This window comes from Gracilinanus agilis, chromosome 4 (assembly GCF_016433145.1).
Source record: "Gracilinanus agilis isolate LMUSP501 chromosome 4, AgileGrace, whole genome shotgun sequence".
NCBI lineage: Eukaryota > Metazoa > Chordata > Mammalia > Didelphimorphia > Didelphidae > Gracilinanus > Gracilinanus agilis.
In genome coordinates this window covers 210,443,162-210,459,032 of record NC_058133.1, presented here as the reverse complement: position 1 = coordinate 210,459,032, position 15,871 = coordinate 210,443,162, and the positions used below count along the sequence as shown (strand labels likewise).

Sequence of the window (15,871 nt, the reverse complement as noted above, 5' to 3'; positions counted from 1 at the left end):
ATGCTTTTCTCAGTGTTCTGGCATTCTACAGAACTGCCTAGTCAACTTGGTGGTGGTTGTCACCCAAACTTATGCCTTAGGCTCGGCCATCCGGTGGAAAGTCCAGTTCTCTCTATTCTCAATGGTTTAGTTTCTTGCCTGTGGATTACCAGTGGCTGGGATAAGTTAGTGTGTTGTAGCTGTGGGTAGAGGGGAGGAGGGAGAGAGGAGGAGAGGAAGTGTACAGATTCTGCCAAAGGTTTCAGCTCTGCTCATCAGGTGACATTCCTTGCAGGCTCTGCCCAGCACCCTCCTCTGGCGTACATTTCCAAAGGCTTCAGCCATGGGCGGCTGGTTGCACTGAATGTATGTTTAACTGGAACCGCCCCTGGCCCCTGGCTTCCTGGTTCTTAAGGAGCCAAGGCCCACCCGAGTAGCTGAACTCTCGTAAACACCCAGGAGGTAGGTGCCCATTGCTGGCCAGGTGCCTAGTTCCTCCTAAGGAGTCTTGCTGACCCTTATATGATGCCTGAAGACAAGGCCATTTATTTATTTAGGACACTAGCCTCGACAGTAACAGGTTAATGGTGATAAGGCAGGTGACTGGGAGCCAGGAGAGGTCAAATGCAAAATCTGTTTACTAGACCAGCTCTTAGCTCCTGCTTGGCACAAAGATCCAAGCTAAGCAGAAAGATATCTGGGAACCAGAGGCTTAGTTGATTCAGCTCCACAGTGTCAAAATCTGGGCTATGGCTGTAGTCAAAGGAGGGCTTGAACCCCACCAGAGGAGTTTCTTCTCTTGACAGAGGAACTGGCTTAAGGAAGATCATACGGTCCCTTCTGGCTAGAAATCTCTGAACCTATGCAAGCAGTCAGTGACACAACTGAGACTGTAACCTAGCCTCCCAAATAAATATTAATACTACCTTTTTTAAGGGGTATATAACCTCTAAGGCACCTAATGGCCAGCAATAGGGAGACTGGATTTCTAAATTCTAGTCATAGAATTCTGTTGTTGTTCAGTCATTTCAGTTGCGTCTGACTCTTCATGATCCCCATGATCCTATTTGGGTTTGGGGGGAAGGGCTTGGCAAAGATACTGAAGGGGTTTGCCATTTCCTTCTCTAGCTCATTTTACAGATGAGGAAATCAAGGCAAACAGGGTTAAATGACTTGCTCAGGCTAACAAAGGCTAAATTGGAAATCATGAAGATGAGACTTTCTGGTCTCCAGGCCCTGGTACTCTATCCACTGTGCCATCTGGCTGCCCCACATAGACTCCTAGATAGTTGGAAAGAATAAGTATTTAGCACCTATTACGTACAGACACTGTGCTAAGCATTTTTTAAATAACCCTTACCCTCTGTCTTAGAATTGATACTAAATACTGGTTCTAAGGCAGAAGAGCTGGTAATGGCTGGGCAACTGGAGTTAACTGACTTGCCCAGGGTCACATGGCTAGAAAGTATCTGAGGCCAGATCTGAACCCAGGTCCTCCCAACTTCAGGTCTGGCACTGTATCTACTGAGCCACCTAGCTGTCTGTAAGCACTTAAAAAAAAAACCTCCAAATATCTTATTTGATCCTCAAATCAACCTTTGAAGATAAGTGCTATTATTATCATCGTTGACAACTGAGGAAACTAAAGCAAACAGTAACTAAGCCAGGGTAAGATAGCTAGTAAGCATGTAAAGGCACATTTGAACCCAGGTCTTCCTGGCTCCAGGCCTAGTGCTCTAGCCACTGCACATTTTACAGAAGAATCAAGGTCTAAGGAAAAGAGAAAGACTTGCCCAAGGTAACAGTGAATTACCAAGGCACATGACTGCCAGATCTGGGAGTTTCTGTTCAGAATTCTGAAGGCAGAATCTTGACTTTGCCTCTTAATGGCTATGTAACCTTGGATAAATCACCTCCTATCTGGGACTCTGGAGTTTCCTCAGTAAGATTTGGAGGGTCACTGCTTGCTCAGCTCAATACTAGACACAATGGAAGGATTCAGAAGAAAAAAAAGATCCATTCTTTGGAAGATGAATAGCAAAACTATGTAACCCTATAAGGTGGTAAAGATTCAAGAATCAATGAGGCAAGCTTATTTGATGAGCAACTCATCATAGGCTAGTTAGGGAGAAGGCGGTATCTGGGGAATAGATCCCTAATTTATAAGGCAACAATCAGGAATATTAAAATGTCCTTATGAAATTTCCCATCACTCCATGGCAGATACTATACTGGACTAAATAAAACAAGTCTTACCCATTGTGGCTAGTTTCATATGTCTTACGGGTTGTTTTTTTTGTTTTTTTTTTTATAATACCCATAACTTCTATCTTAGAATCAATACTGTGTACTAATTATAATAAGTCAGAAGTATGGTTAATGCTAGGCAATAGGATTTAAGTGATTGCCCAAGGTCATCTAGCTAGGAAGTGTTTGAGATCAAATTTGAATCCAGGACCTCCTGTTTCTAGACTTGGCTTTCGATCCACTGAGGCACTTGGGTACCCCTCCCCACCAAAAATTTATTTTTATATACTATATTATTCCTATATAAGAGTCCTGGATTAGGGCATCCTCTCAGTCTGTAGACTTTTATATTTCCTTCTAAGCAACTTCAAAGAATGTTTCTATTCCATAAAACCATAAAACCTAATAGAAAAGGCTCTGATATGACTGCACCCCTCCCCCTAATCATCTATGGATGACCTGACTAACTATTGACCAATCAGAGATATCTTGGGATGTCCAAGGGAGGAAGTGAATAATGAGTTTCCAAACTGTATTTATAGGTCAGCATGAAGGGACTTCCTGCTCTTTGATTATTGAAAGCATCACTGATATTAATCTAGTTAAATGCTAGCCTAATCAATAAACTGATATTCTTACCCCCAAACCAATCTCTCAAATATTTTAATTGTAACAGGTGGCAACTCTGAGACCTCAATGTTACTTGATTGAGGGATTATGGTTGTCCTGAAGAGAATCCTGTTTCAGAAGTGATATGATGAAATGAATTAGGGAAGAGAAAGGACAGGAAGCAGTTATCATCAGTATGGGCCCCACTTTTCAATAGTTCTGTTCACAAGAATCTGCTAAGGGATGGGCAGGGAAGAGAGAATTAATGGTTCAGTTCAATGAACATTAAGGCTACTACGTGCAAGGCCCCGGGCATTAGAGACATTGGGCATAAAGTCTGTTTTCAAGAAGCTTATACTCTACTTCTTATCTTTCTCCTTAATTCCAGAACCTCAGTGGTCCATATCTTGAATTCAACAGTTTAATTATTATTTATTAAGCACCCACTGTGTGTCAGGTACTGTACTAGGTACCAGGGACATAAAGACAAAAAGGAAAAACCCAAGCATTTTCTCTCAAGGTTCTCAGATTCTAATGTGGGTATATGGCCCAATACTCAAGTAAGAAAGGAGTTATACCTGTCATTACATTGGCCTAGGGAACTCCAGAGTGCTAGTTGGCTCCTTCTCTGCAATTTATAGCCTCAGAGAGTTGCTGCCCTAGAGAATTGAGAATGACTTACAAAGGCAGTATGTGTTAGAGGCAGGACTTCAAATGGGTCTTCCAAGCTCCAATACCAGCTCTCTATATACTACTCTAAACTACCTCTGCTTACTCAAGAAAAATAACTAAATAATAGTTAACCATAGTAACCTCAAGAGGAAGAGATAAGGAAAGGACTCATCTGAATTAGATTCTCAAGGATGAGAAGGGTTCTATAACTTAAAGGTAAGGAGGGGCAAAGTGTTGAGCAAATCCTTCTTCTATCTTGAGTCGGGGACCAGGTCTATCCAAAAGGAAAAAAAGGTGGTACTCATCTAAAATAGTTTAAAAACAAATGGAGATACCCTGGGCAAATCACTTGTTTGCCTAATCCTTGCCTTTCTGTCTTAAAAGTTGTTACTAAGACAGAAAAGTAGGGGAGAGAGAGAGAGAGAGAGAGAGAGAGAGAGAGAGAGAGAGAGAGAGAGAGATAGGGGAGAAAGAAATGGAGATAGGCCAGCTAATTCAATAACTCATTTCTGGGTATCCTGAAAACATTTATTTATATTTGTCCTATCTTCTACCTACTTCCCTATTTTTCTCATCTCTTACACTGATGGTCATATAACTTCTTTAAATTGTTTTTTCACATATATTATTGAAAGACTCCCTTTGTCAGTGGCCAAAAACATAAGCTGGCAGGGTCATTCCAACATTATTCATCCTAGTTAATGAATAAATACAGAGGGCATTGTGATGGAAAGGGATTTCAGAGTCAGAAAATCTAGGCCCAAGTCCCAGTGTCCTTTACTGTTTTAATACTGCAACTGACTTCCCCTTTCTGGCTTCAATTTCCTCATCTATAAAATGAGAGCTTGAACTAAATTATCTTCAAAGTCCCTTCTGGCTGTAAATCCTATGACCAGTGCTCAATTTATTTTCCCCCCTCTATTTTAAAAATAAATTTTATTGATATTTTTTGTTTTAACATCACCTAAATTTCTCCCAATATCCCTTCCCCTTCCCTTTTCAAAGAATTATCCCATATAATTAGACTGTTTGAAAAAGAAAAAGTAGAGGAAAAAAATGAGCAAAAAACAATCAATACATTGAAAGGTCTAAAAATATATGCAATGTTCCACCTTTGCAAAGTAGGGGGTGGGAGGGAAGGTGTGTCTTCTCATATCCCCTTAGTCATGTTTATTCTTAGTAATTTTGCAACATTCATTTCCAATTGTTTTGTGATTTTTTTTTCCATTTACATTGTTGTAGTCACAATGCATACAGTTTGGTTTTTTGGCTCTATTTACTTCATATTGCTTCAATACAAAGGGCTTTTAAATGCCCTCCATGCTTCTCAGCATTCATATTCTTTGTTTCTTTGAAACACCATAATATTCCTCTACATTCCAGTAGGGCAATTTGTTTAGCCATTCTCCCAAGTCATAGACATTTACTTTGTTTCTAGTTCTTTGCTACCACAAAAAAAAAGAAATGCTGTAAAAGAATTATGGTACATATTGGGACTTTCTTCTTATCAATAACCTCCCAGAGGTATGGATTAGGAGTAGACTCTGAGGCAGAGTACAGTCATTTTACTAATTTTATTTGAATATTTTCAAATTGCCTTCCTAAAAAGGTTGATTCACAGCTCCCCCAACCATGCACTACTGTGCTATCTTCCCACTACCCTTACAACACTATTTCCGTCTTTTTGATATCTTGGCCAATTTACTAGATGTGCTGTCAAATCTCAGGGTTGTTTTGACTGCGAGGTTTATTTTTAAAGCAGCTACCTGTTCGTTCCTTTGTATGGAGGTTTGGCTGGCTTTTGCATACATACAAGGACAAGTAGGCATAAGCCCTAGAGAGAGTAGAAATGTTTGCATACGTGCATGCCTCTATAGAGGACCCCAAGTTTGGGGCAGATGTGGGAATTAGAGAAGCTGAGGCATACTTTGCAAAAGAAACGTATTTCCCTGGAGATTCCCAAGAACTTCAAAACGATTCAGTCTTTCCTCCAACTCTACCCCAAAAAACTTCATCTACCCTCTTTGCCTTCGGATTTCATTTTGGGGAAAAGCAGGGTTTGGGGAGGTTGGGCCCCTCATAGCCGGGCTCTGGCCGGTAAGCAAACATTTCCTCTCTCCAGGAGACAGCAAAGCAGCTCTTACATGGTGTGCAGGGAAGAGGCCAGGCTGAGGTTTATCGCTCCAGCAACCCGGGGTGATTCATTTGAGTTTTGACTCCTGGTTGTCATAGATAGGGGCAAGCAAACAAACAAGCTGCCACACTATCCCCTTACCCCTTTCCTTCCCGGTCCCCTCCTCCTCCCTCCAGCCTAGTTCCCGCCCATTCCCCCCACCCCCGGCCTCGACCAGCTGCTTTCTCCCCTCCCCCCATGCCTGCGGTCAGAGTTGAGCAAACACGCCCCACCGGCCCGTTGGCTCCGAGTGCGCTTTGCTGGCGATTCCCGGGGCAACCAGGAGTCTGGAGAGCTGGCGCCCCAGAGACCTACCTCTCCCCTTCCCAGTTCCCCATGGGCCCCTCTAGGTCCCAACACCATCTCTCTTCTCAGCAGCGATTGGGCTCCTCTGGGTCTTCTATGCCTTATTAACAAGGTCTCCTTGCTCCGTCACTGACTGCGCGTCCTACACCTTTCCCCAGCCGGGCCCCAAAGCTCCTGTGGGGAAGGCAGCCGGAAAAATCTCCCCTTGTTTACATGTCCGAGAGGGTGGAATTGGAGGCAGGTTCACGATTTCGTTTCCCCTTCCTTTGGTTTTCTTTGGTTCCTGGAGTGTGAAAAGGGTTTGTAAACGTCCTCCAAACCTCCCCCCACCCCCCATCATCCTCTGGAAGTGCCGGGGAGGACCAGGACTAAAAAGGATTCCAGCTCGAGAGGGAAGGAGAGATAAAAGGAGTCAAGGAAAGTCCTTGAAACGTGCGGTCGGCCCTTTTAAATGATCCTCTAGCAAAAACAGACACCTTAGGGCAGGTCGGCCCAGAGGAGAACGAGCGCGGGGGAAAGGTTTGGGGAATGGGAAGGATATCGGGTCCACTTTTCCGGGGAAATGGGGGAACTCTCCGATCTATTTCGGGAGGAGTAACCTAAGGGAAGTTTGGAGGGCAGTCCATTGTGTATGTGTGAGTGTGTTTGGGGGGAGGGTTGGAACCCTACGATCACTACGCATGCAACACACCGAGTTTGGAGCGGCCACCGTAGCTAAGTCTAGCGTTCTCTTGGAAAGGGGTGTCAGAGAAGGGAGGGAGGCAGACGAGGGGGGTGTGTTTGGGCGCGTGTGGGACGGGAGAGACCCGCCGAAGCGACAAAGAAAGCCTTTATGTGCAGCTGCCCCAAGAAAGCGGGTGTGGAAGTGTGTATACGTAAGTGTGTATACAAGTGACAAAGACTGTCTTTAAAGGGAATACAAAAGGGGAGCGCAACAGGGAAATAATGACTGAAGGATGATAAGGGACCTCGGCTAGGTTGGGTGGGCTTCTACTACACAGACACGTGTGCCAGGTAGAAAGTATAGAGTGTTTGCCCACGTGTTGGTGGGGGAGGGGGCGGGGAGAAAGGAGGGTTGTGAACAGTAACAACCCACAAACTAGCTTTTCCAGAAACTCGATCCCTCCCCCCCCCCCCCCATTTGCCCCAAAGCTAGCCTCTGGAAGGGGTGGAAATGAGTCCAGGGGGCGGCGGCCCTCGGGCAAGGTTTGGTGAAGGCGTAAACTGATTGCACATACCTGGGAGCGCGGAGGAGAGCTCGATAAGGGCCCCGAATGGAGGTGATGTCACGCTGATGCAGAAGCCGGCCCACCCTCTAGGAAGAGAAAGAAAGACGAGAGTGGGGCTGGGACAGAGAGCGGGAGGGAAGCAGATAAGCCAACCCCTCTCTCCAGTCTGGGCCTCGGGTTGAGACCGGCAACCCCTGACCCTCCCGCGTCCCAGCTCTGCACCCTCCTCCCTAATTCCCAGCGCCAGTGTGCCCGGGGATCCGGCGCTGGGACCTGCGCCCACACCCCGCTGAGAGTCCCTCCTCCTTCTCCTCCCTCTCTCCAATCCTTCCACTTGCGCCTAGCCCGGGGCCGCTGCTGGCCCCGATCTCCCTGCTGCGGTCCAGGAGGGAAAGGCGTCCCAGGTAAGTATGGCTTCCTTTCCGTTGGCTTCATTGGAGAGCAGTGGGGCGAGAGAGCGGGGAGCTCGGAGTCGAGGGTCGCAGGGTGAGAATGCACTGGCACTTCTTTCTCCCGGGGTTTAGGTGATTTCCCTGGGGCAGTTTCCTGGAGCGCTCGCTGTCCATTGGAGGGGCCAGGGAGGGAGCATTCAGGGAGAGGGGTATTCCTACGGTAGTTCGGGGGTAGAAGGTACTCTCAGCGGCTCCCCTGGCTGCTGCTTCTAGGGAGCCTCTCAGTCAATATTGACTCTTGTGGGTAGGATTTCTCTGGGCCGCCCGCTACCGGAGAGGGCCGATTCCCGTGCCTAAAAGACTGCCTGAGAAATCTGGCTGCCACACTGCATGCAGTAGCCCCGGTTTCTTCAGTTTGGGAACTGTAGAGATAGACCCCAGAAGCTAGAGAGAAACACTTAGGAGGGAAGACGGTAGCAAGCTTCCCCCCACCTCTCTAAGCCATTTGGTTTTTTGTCCTCTGGCCATCCTCTCTCACTCCGCCCCCCCACCCTTGGTGTCTTTGCTTTCCAAATTCCCTTACCAGCCGCAAACCACCCGAAGCTTCTCCCCGACCCCAGCTCTTGTATGGAAGAGTCACAGAAAAACAAAACAAAATTCTTTAAACTTTCTCTAGGAAACTACTGGCACAAGATGTGGCATCTTCCCCTTCAAAACAGTCGCAGTATCAGGAGTTGTGACTATGGCCCAGTGCAAAAGGCATGCGGGTCTCGGAAGTTTGGGAACTTCTGAGACTATTTAGATGCCCACCTTTGAAACCTGTTTCGTGTTCCTTGTTGACTTGACTGTCCCTTGTTTAATTTTGCTTCTTTCTTTTTATGGGGGTGGAAGGAAGTGTGGAAACAACTCTGGAGCCCTCCAGAATGAGAAATCTGACTACTGGGCTAAAAGCTACCCTAGGGATAGGAAGAGGTTGGCACAAATGGGATTAGAGTAGGAGGAAATGGTAAAGCTGTCGATATATCAATAGATCTGATTGGCTACTTAAGTGGTAGAGTGAGGAGGGGAAGGAATGGATAGAAAGAGATCCAGGATGGAGAGGAAGGAGAGAAAGGATGCTTCAGACTCAGACTTTCTAGACCTATCTATCCTTTGCTTTCCTCCTGTTGCCCTATTGTGTTGGAGGAAAGCTGGAGAAAAGGCTAAGGTGTGGAGGCTATCTCTGGGTGGTGTCTAGAATTTAAACTTTACAGATATTGGGATAAGGTGAGTAATAATAAACATCCCATTTGAAGGGGGAGTAGTCACAGAGAAATTAAGTGACTTCCTCATAGTCACACAACTAGTGAGTTTCAAGGTGCAGAATCCAAACTTAAGACTCCTGAGTTCCGGTCCAGCATTCTTTTTGACTGTATATTATGCTGACCCTCCTGGGTTTTTGTAATGGCTAGTGTTCTTTGAAATCATCCTTTTCCCTATGGGTTTTCTGAGTTTAAGGCAATGATGAGGCATGTAGTGACCTGAGTAGGTACTACAAATCCCAAAGATTGGGGATAAGATGGAATAAAGAACCTTTGCAGCTCTTGCACTAAAAAAAGTCTCAACAAAGCTAGTCTGGTCTGGTTTGAGTCTTGAGATGACTCCATCTCCTCTATTCTCCCCTCCTCCCTCAATTCCCTCCCTGGTTCCATTTACCTCCCTTAAGATGAGAGGAGGAAGGGAACTAGATTGGACTGGACTGACCAGGACTTATGTTGGGGAGCTGGGTGGCTTGATCTGAGATCAGCTTGATTTAAAAAGTGATTGAAAGCCCTTTGGTCAATTAGAAGCCACAGAAAGGAAAGCTACATCTATATAACTTCTGCATCATAATAAGAGAGGATGTCAGAGGGGTAGAAAAGATTTCTTCAATTCTCTTCTCTTGAGGTTTGGATTAATCAGTCTCAGTATCCTACTCTGAGCCCCAAAGCAAAAGCTCCAGGCTTGGAGTTCTTATCTCTTGGTCCCTTTTAGCAGTCCAATGAAGCCTATAAAGATGTAATTTTTTCCTATCCAATCCCTGAAGCCTGTCTCGTGGATCCCAGGTTAAGAATCCCAGCACCAGGCCTAGGTCTGGGGAGTCCCTTACAAAACACAAGAAACAGATCATATTAGCAATGAAAAGAGAATGCGTATCCCTATACTTCACCTTGGATTGCACAGTACAACCTGTTTTGTCTTCTCCAGCACCTCTTGTTGAAGGGAGAAATGGCCATAACTGAATTTGAATTCCTAGTTTCAATACCACAAACTGAACTACTCACTGTAGAGCTACCAGATCCTTACGGATGAGCTTCAGGTTGTCCCCTTTCTAGACATATTTAGTTAGAGCACAGCAACTCAGAAAACTTTCATTCTTTCACCTTGTGGAAATGGGCGACTCCCTCTGGCCCTCTTACCCCTCCCTGGTTTATTAGGGCTGAGTACTAGCGCTTGATGGGGTGAGCCATTTCTCTTAAAGGCCTCATCCTTCATACTTTCCTGGACACTTCCATAGTGATGAAGACAACAGTTAGGAAGACATTCCATTGGGAAGGCTGCTGGAGCTCCAGATGGGAGCAAAGGTCAAGGACCGGGAGAATTGCTTGATAACAGCCTGTAAGAAAATGGATGACTGTGGACTGAGGCTTCTTATCTTTCCTGTGGGTTCTTATGCAGAATTCAAAGAAGGTTCTAATCAGGTATTTTCCTGGGAGGTGACCGAGGCTAAGGGGACAGAAAGGATTGTCTTGTTATATAGGTCATCTTCAGTGTGGACAAAAGGATGGCCTGACTTGATATCCACCAAGTACTGGCTCTATGCAAAAAAACAACTTGGAGTGGGAGAGGACCAGTAAAGGTGCTCAGAGGTTCTCTGAAGGAGAAGCATTCTCCAACTCCTGCTTCACCTTCCCCAGCTCCATCCTGGTGTCCCATTCCCTATGGCTCACAAAAGCCCCTGTTAGGGATGACTATGAAGAAACCCTGCAAGAAATTTACCTTTACTTTGTTTTAAAAACCCTTCCCTTCCCTCTTCAAATCAATACTGTGTATTGGTTCCAAGGCAGAAAAGCGGTAAGGGCTAGGCAATAGGAGTTAAGTGACATACCCAGGGTCATACTCAGCTAGGAAGTGTCTGAGGTCAAATTTGAACCCAGGACCTCTCATCTCTAGTTTTGCATCTCAATCCACTGAGCCACCTATCTGCTCCCAAGAAATTTACCTGAATGGATAGGTTATTCTCTCTGTATGGGTTCTCCCTTCATGAGTATAGATCACAGCTCATCCTCATCTTTCATCCTGTGATCTATGTGTTCTCCCCTAAATTCTCTTTGTTTTTAATTTTTTTTTAATCCTTATCCTCTCTCTAGGAATTTTTATTAAGTATAGGTTCCAAAGTTGAAGAGAAGGGCTAACCAGTTGGGCTTAAGTCATTTGCCCAGGGTCACACCTAGGAAAAGTCTGAGATCACATTTGAACCCAGGATTTCCATCTCCAAGCCTAGATCTCTAACCACTGGGCAACCTAGCCACCCCTTGGTAAAATCCTTTACTTTAACATATTGTGGAAAGAATAGCTATATCAAGTTATTTCAGAGAGACCCAATTAACTTGTGCCAGAGACCAGGAAAGGTCTTAGGTAGGAAGTGTCATTGAAATTATACTTTGGAGGAAGCTTGGAGTTATGAGATGGGAAAGTAAGAAAGCTAAGTATGTAATCAGCTCTGCAAAGACTTGGAGCCAGGAGATCCGAAGGTTGTACCCGGTGAATAGTGAGGAGAACATTTTGATTTTTGTTTTTTTTTGTTTTTTTTTTTAAACTTTACCTTTTTTTGTTTTGGAATAATGAAGTTTATTTTTTTAAACTATGTAATAAAGACTATAACTCATCACATAGCATTTTCTAAACTTTGCTGTTATTTTTCCACACGTAAACTAATACATTAAATTAAGCCAAGGTTCTTTTTTAAACCCTTACCTTCCGTCTTGGAGTCAATACTGTCTATCAGCTCCAAGGCAGAAGGGCGGTCAGGGCTAGGCAATGGGGGTCAAGTGACTTGCCCAGGGTCACACAGCTGGGAAGTGTCTGAAGTTAGATTTGAACCCAGGATCTTAAGCTAAGGTTGTTAAAGATTCACAATAGTTTAGCATTCTATTAAGTGTTTTAAAACCAAAAAAATAAACCAAAAAAACCCTAGGTTAGTTGCATCATATCACATCTAGAATTCATAGCCCATGCATGAAATGCTTTCTTTCTATCTACAGGAATGGTGTTCTTTATATCACAATTGCAATTAATTACTGCTAGATGCCCAAAATTTCACAGGACAGTGACTGGAATCTGTTGATAGTGAAGTCTTGTGGTTTTTCTGGGTTTCAACATAAAAGATGTATCCCAGGTCCTAGGATCATGTCAGGGGTAGTGGGGAAAGGGAATCATTGATCATAGATACCAAGTATGATTTCAAGGCAGAAGAGCTGTAAGGGTTAGGGCAATCGGGGTTAAGTGACTTGCCCAGGGTAGCACAGCTAGGCACGATTAGGATTGATTAGAGAGGAGAGTGTAAGCAGGGGAGTTATCTAAAATAAGTCTGGAGAAATAGGTAGAAGCCAAGAGTGGAGAAGGCTTTTAAGTGCCAGGCTGAGGATTTTGTGTGTAGGGGTACATCAAAGATGTTCGAGTCAAGCTATGTTTTGGGAATATTAATTTGCAGATTGTGGAAACTGAACTGGGACTGGAAGCTAGCACACCAGTTAGAAAGTTATTGCAATACTTTAGGTTAGCAGTTCCCATTTAATGAGGCCATTGTCCAAGGGGTTCAAAGTAAACATTTCTTAATGGGACCTTAAGCAGTAGCTCCTGGTAGAATATTACCCTAAGGGGTCACAACACATTTTGTTGTTGTTAAAAAGGAGTTTCTGGAATCACTGGTTTAGGTGAAATGTGAAAATAGGAATGGGTTATGGTAAAGACTGAAAGGGGAGTTGTTTCTTGGGCATGCCTCTTTGTGACTCCCATTTGGTGTTTTCTTGGCAAAGGTACTGGAGTGGTTTGCTATTTCCTTCTCCAGCTCATTTTACAGATGAGGAAACTGAGACAAGCAGGGTTAAGTGACTTGTCTAGGGTCATACATCTGGGGGGGGGGAAGCACAAATGTGTGAGAAGTTATAGGTATATAATTGATATAAATTGATGCCTGGTTTGATGTGGGACTGTGGAAGAAGGAAGAATCAAGATTACTTCTAAAATTGAGAAAGTAGACATTTGATACTTTAATCAGGAACAGAGAAATTTAAAAGAATTTTGGAAGTTTGGAAGAAGCATAGTTTATAGTTTAGGAGGCAGCTGGTGACTCAGTGGATTGAGGGCACTGACTTGGAGTCAGAAAGACCTGAATTCAAATCCAATATCAGAACTAGTTGAGAGACCCTGGACAAGTCACTTAATTTCTTTTTGCTTTAATATACTTGAGAAGGAAATAGAATGCTCCTGGTGTCAGAAAACACAATCAGACATGCCTGAACAGCAACAACATAGTTTAGGAAATGTTGAGTTTGAGATGGCTGTCCTAGTGCTGGTGGCCAGCAAGGAGAAGTTGATAACAGGTACTAGAGAGATTAGGGCAAAACCTATGTATTTGGGATTCATCTGCAGATAGACAGATGAATCCCAGGTGGATTGATGAGGTTATCAAAGCTGAGAGAATAGAGAGAAAAGAGGGCCCCAGGCACAGACCCTGGAAGCATGTCTACTATTAGGGGTCAGAAAAAAAGATGACACATTGATCACAGCAAAGGAAGGAAGGGCCAGACAGACCAGGGACAAGGTGGGAGAACCAAAGCTGTCCACTGCTGCTTAGGTGCTCTCTGGAATAGGTACATGAGCAGGTACAGTTTCGGTGGGAAGACATTAGCAGAACACCCCCAGCTTTCTTGGGGATTGGCAGTATGCAGCTGGTCTTGCCCATCACCTTTTGGAATTGTTTGCAAGGCAAATGATGTTCATGCCTAAAAGAGTCAGTGTTTTCTAGAAATTGTGGGTTGCATTGTAGTTATTCCTTTTTTTTTTTTTTTTTTAACCCCTTCTATCAGTTCTAAGGAAGAAGAGTGGCAAGAGCTAGCCAGTCAGGGTTGTGACTTACCCAGGATCACACAGCTAGGAAGAATTTTAGGCCAGATACGAACCCAGGTACTCCTAACTCTGGGGGTGGCATTCTATCCACTATACTACCTAACTGTATCAAGGTGGTTATTCTTAAGATTTTTATATGTATGTGTTCTGTCTCCGTGTAAGTTTTCAGGTTGAATTCCCCAAATGAGGCTTGATTTCTTGAGTGTCTACTAACTATATCAAACAGGGCAACCTCAATGTTGTGATGTTTCGTTGTTCAGTCGTTTCATTGTTTCTCACTCTTTGTGACCCCATTTGGAGTTTTGTTGGCAAAGATACGGGGCTGGTTTCCATTTCCTTCTCCACCTTTTTTTTTTTTTAAAACAGTTGAAGGGACCCAGGCAAATAGGGTTAAGTGACTTGCCCAGGGTCACCTCCTGTTAGTATCTGATGCCACATTCTCCCTCCAGTGTAAATGTTCAAGGAACATATTTTGTTTTCTAATTATCTTTATTTTCTTTTTTGAAACATTTACCTTCTGTTTTAGAATCAATTTTGGTATCTATTCCAAGGCAGAAGAACAGTAAGGGTTAGGCATTGGGGGTTAAATGACTTAACCAGAGTCACATAGCTCCAAAGTATATCTGAGGCCATTTCTAATTCTTTTTTGAATTGCCTTCCTAGCCATATCAGACAGTACTGAACACAGCTGACCACACACATGGGAGAATAGAATTTAATTTGTGGGGTTCCAAGGCTGCAAAAATAACTCACTAATATCCCTCCATTGTGCACGAAGTCCTACGATCAAGAGTTATCATAGATCATATGTTGGGAGGGAACTTAGATCATCTAGTGTAGCCCTATCATTTTACAGATGAAAATGCCAGCTCAGAGTTTAAGCATCCCTCTCCTTTTATAGTTAAGGAAACTAAAGCCTAGAGGTTCAGCAGGCTTTCATTATAAAGATGAAGATATAAAGCCCACAGAGACTATGATTTACCCAAGGTCAAACCTACTAGGGCAGTTAGGTGGCACGGTGGATAGAGTGCCTGACCTAGAATTAGGAAAACCTACATTCAGGTCTGGCTCAGACACTTACTAGCTGTGTGACCCTGGGCAAGTCACTTCACCCTGTTTACCTCATTTTCCTCATCTGTAAAATGGCCCAGGGAAGGAAATGGCAAATCACTCCATTATCTTTGCCAAGAAAATTCCAAATGGAGTGACAAAGAGTCAGACACAATTGGAATTACTGAACATCAACAACTTTAATTTCTTTGGGCTGTTGTTTGAAGTTAGTTATTTTTTTCCTTCTGGTTACTTCTTTTGAGGGTCTTCTAATCCACAGTGTATATTACTGAACTGGAGACTTTCTCTATTCTAGCTTGTTTATTTCCTTTTTCTTTATCTGAAAAGGTATTCTCTTTAAGTTACCAACTCAATGAGTTGGACATGACTGAAAAATGACTCAAGAGACTTAGTAATAAAGGGCAGAAGCACGATTCCAACCCAGGTCCTAGGACTTGAAAATCAAGAGATTTTCCCACTATCCCATGTTGTCCTCTAGGCAAAGTCATTGAAATCTCAGCATGAATCTATTTATCTTATACATTCTGTAATTGACCGGAAGAATACGAATATTAGATGCCTACGAAGGTGGTAGGTATCCAAAGTGGAGAGACTTAAGAAGGGGACTGCTAAAGATCCATCTTGTTTAGTAGGATTTTTCTATAGTCTGGCCCCATTTTTGTCCACTGTAATTGCTTGATAAATATTTGATGAATGATTGCTTCTGGGTTGAAGGTTTTACAGGAAGAGGGTTTAGGGTAGTTCTGAGTACTAGTGCCAGAGGAGTTCTCTGAAAGAATCTGAAGGGAAAGAAGAAATGCTGAGTGAACAGTTTGGTTGTCGATAATGTCTCCAGCCAGACTGAGGTTAGTGAGTCTGCGTCCAATGTGGGCTGTACTATGTGATGAGCAATGATAGCTCCAGGTTGGGGGTAGGCAGGGAGGAAGAAGCTGCAAGGCAGGCAGTCATTCATCGAATGCCCCTGTCTGTGCTGTGCCAGCCCCCACTCCAGCTGGAACCTCGACAGCAGCAGGCTCTGTATGCTGCTGCGACATCCAGGGCAT

General features: G+C 44.0%; 1 protein-coding gene across 4 annotated transcripts in view; it reads left to right on the top strand.

Moving 5' to 3' along the window:
• The window catches only part of GPRC5C (G protein-coupled receptor class C group 5 member C), a 40,190-nt gene that overhangs the window by 10,994 nt on the left and 13,325 nt on the right, over window positions 1–15,871 (top strand). The window contains exon 1 of one of the 4 annotated variants that reach the window (XM_044674113.1): window positions 6,623–6,861. The exons of 2 other annotated variants lie outside the window; for them this stretch is intronic. In XM_044674113.1, coding sequence (XP_044530048.1) covers window positions 6,819–6,861 — 43 coding nt within the window. In that variant the 5' untranslated portion in view covers window positions 6,623–6,818. Of the gene's footprint in view, window positions 1–6,622; window positions 6,862–7,540; window positions 7,620–15,871 lie in introns of those variants that run through there. One more of the 4 variants, XM_044674114.1, reaches the window with a different exon arrangement.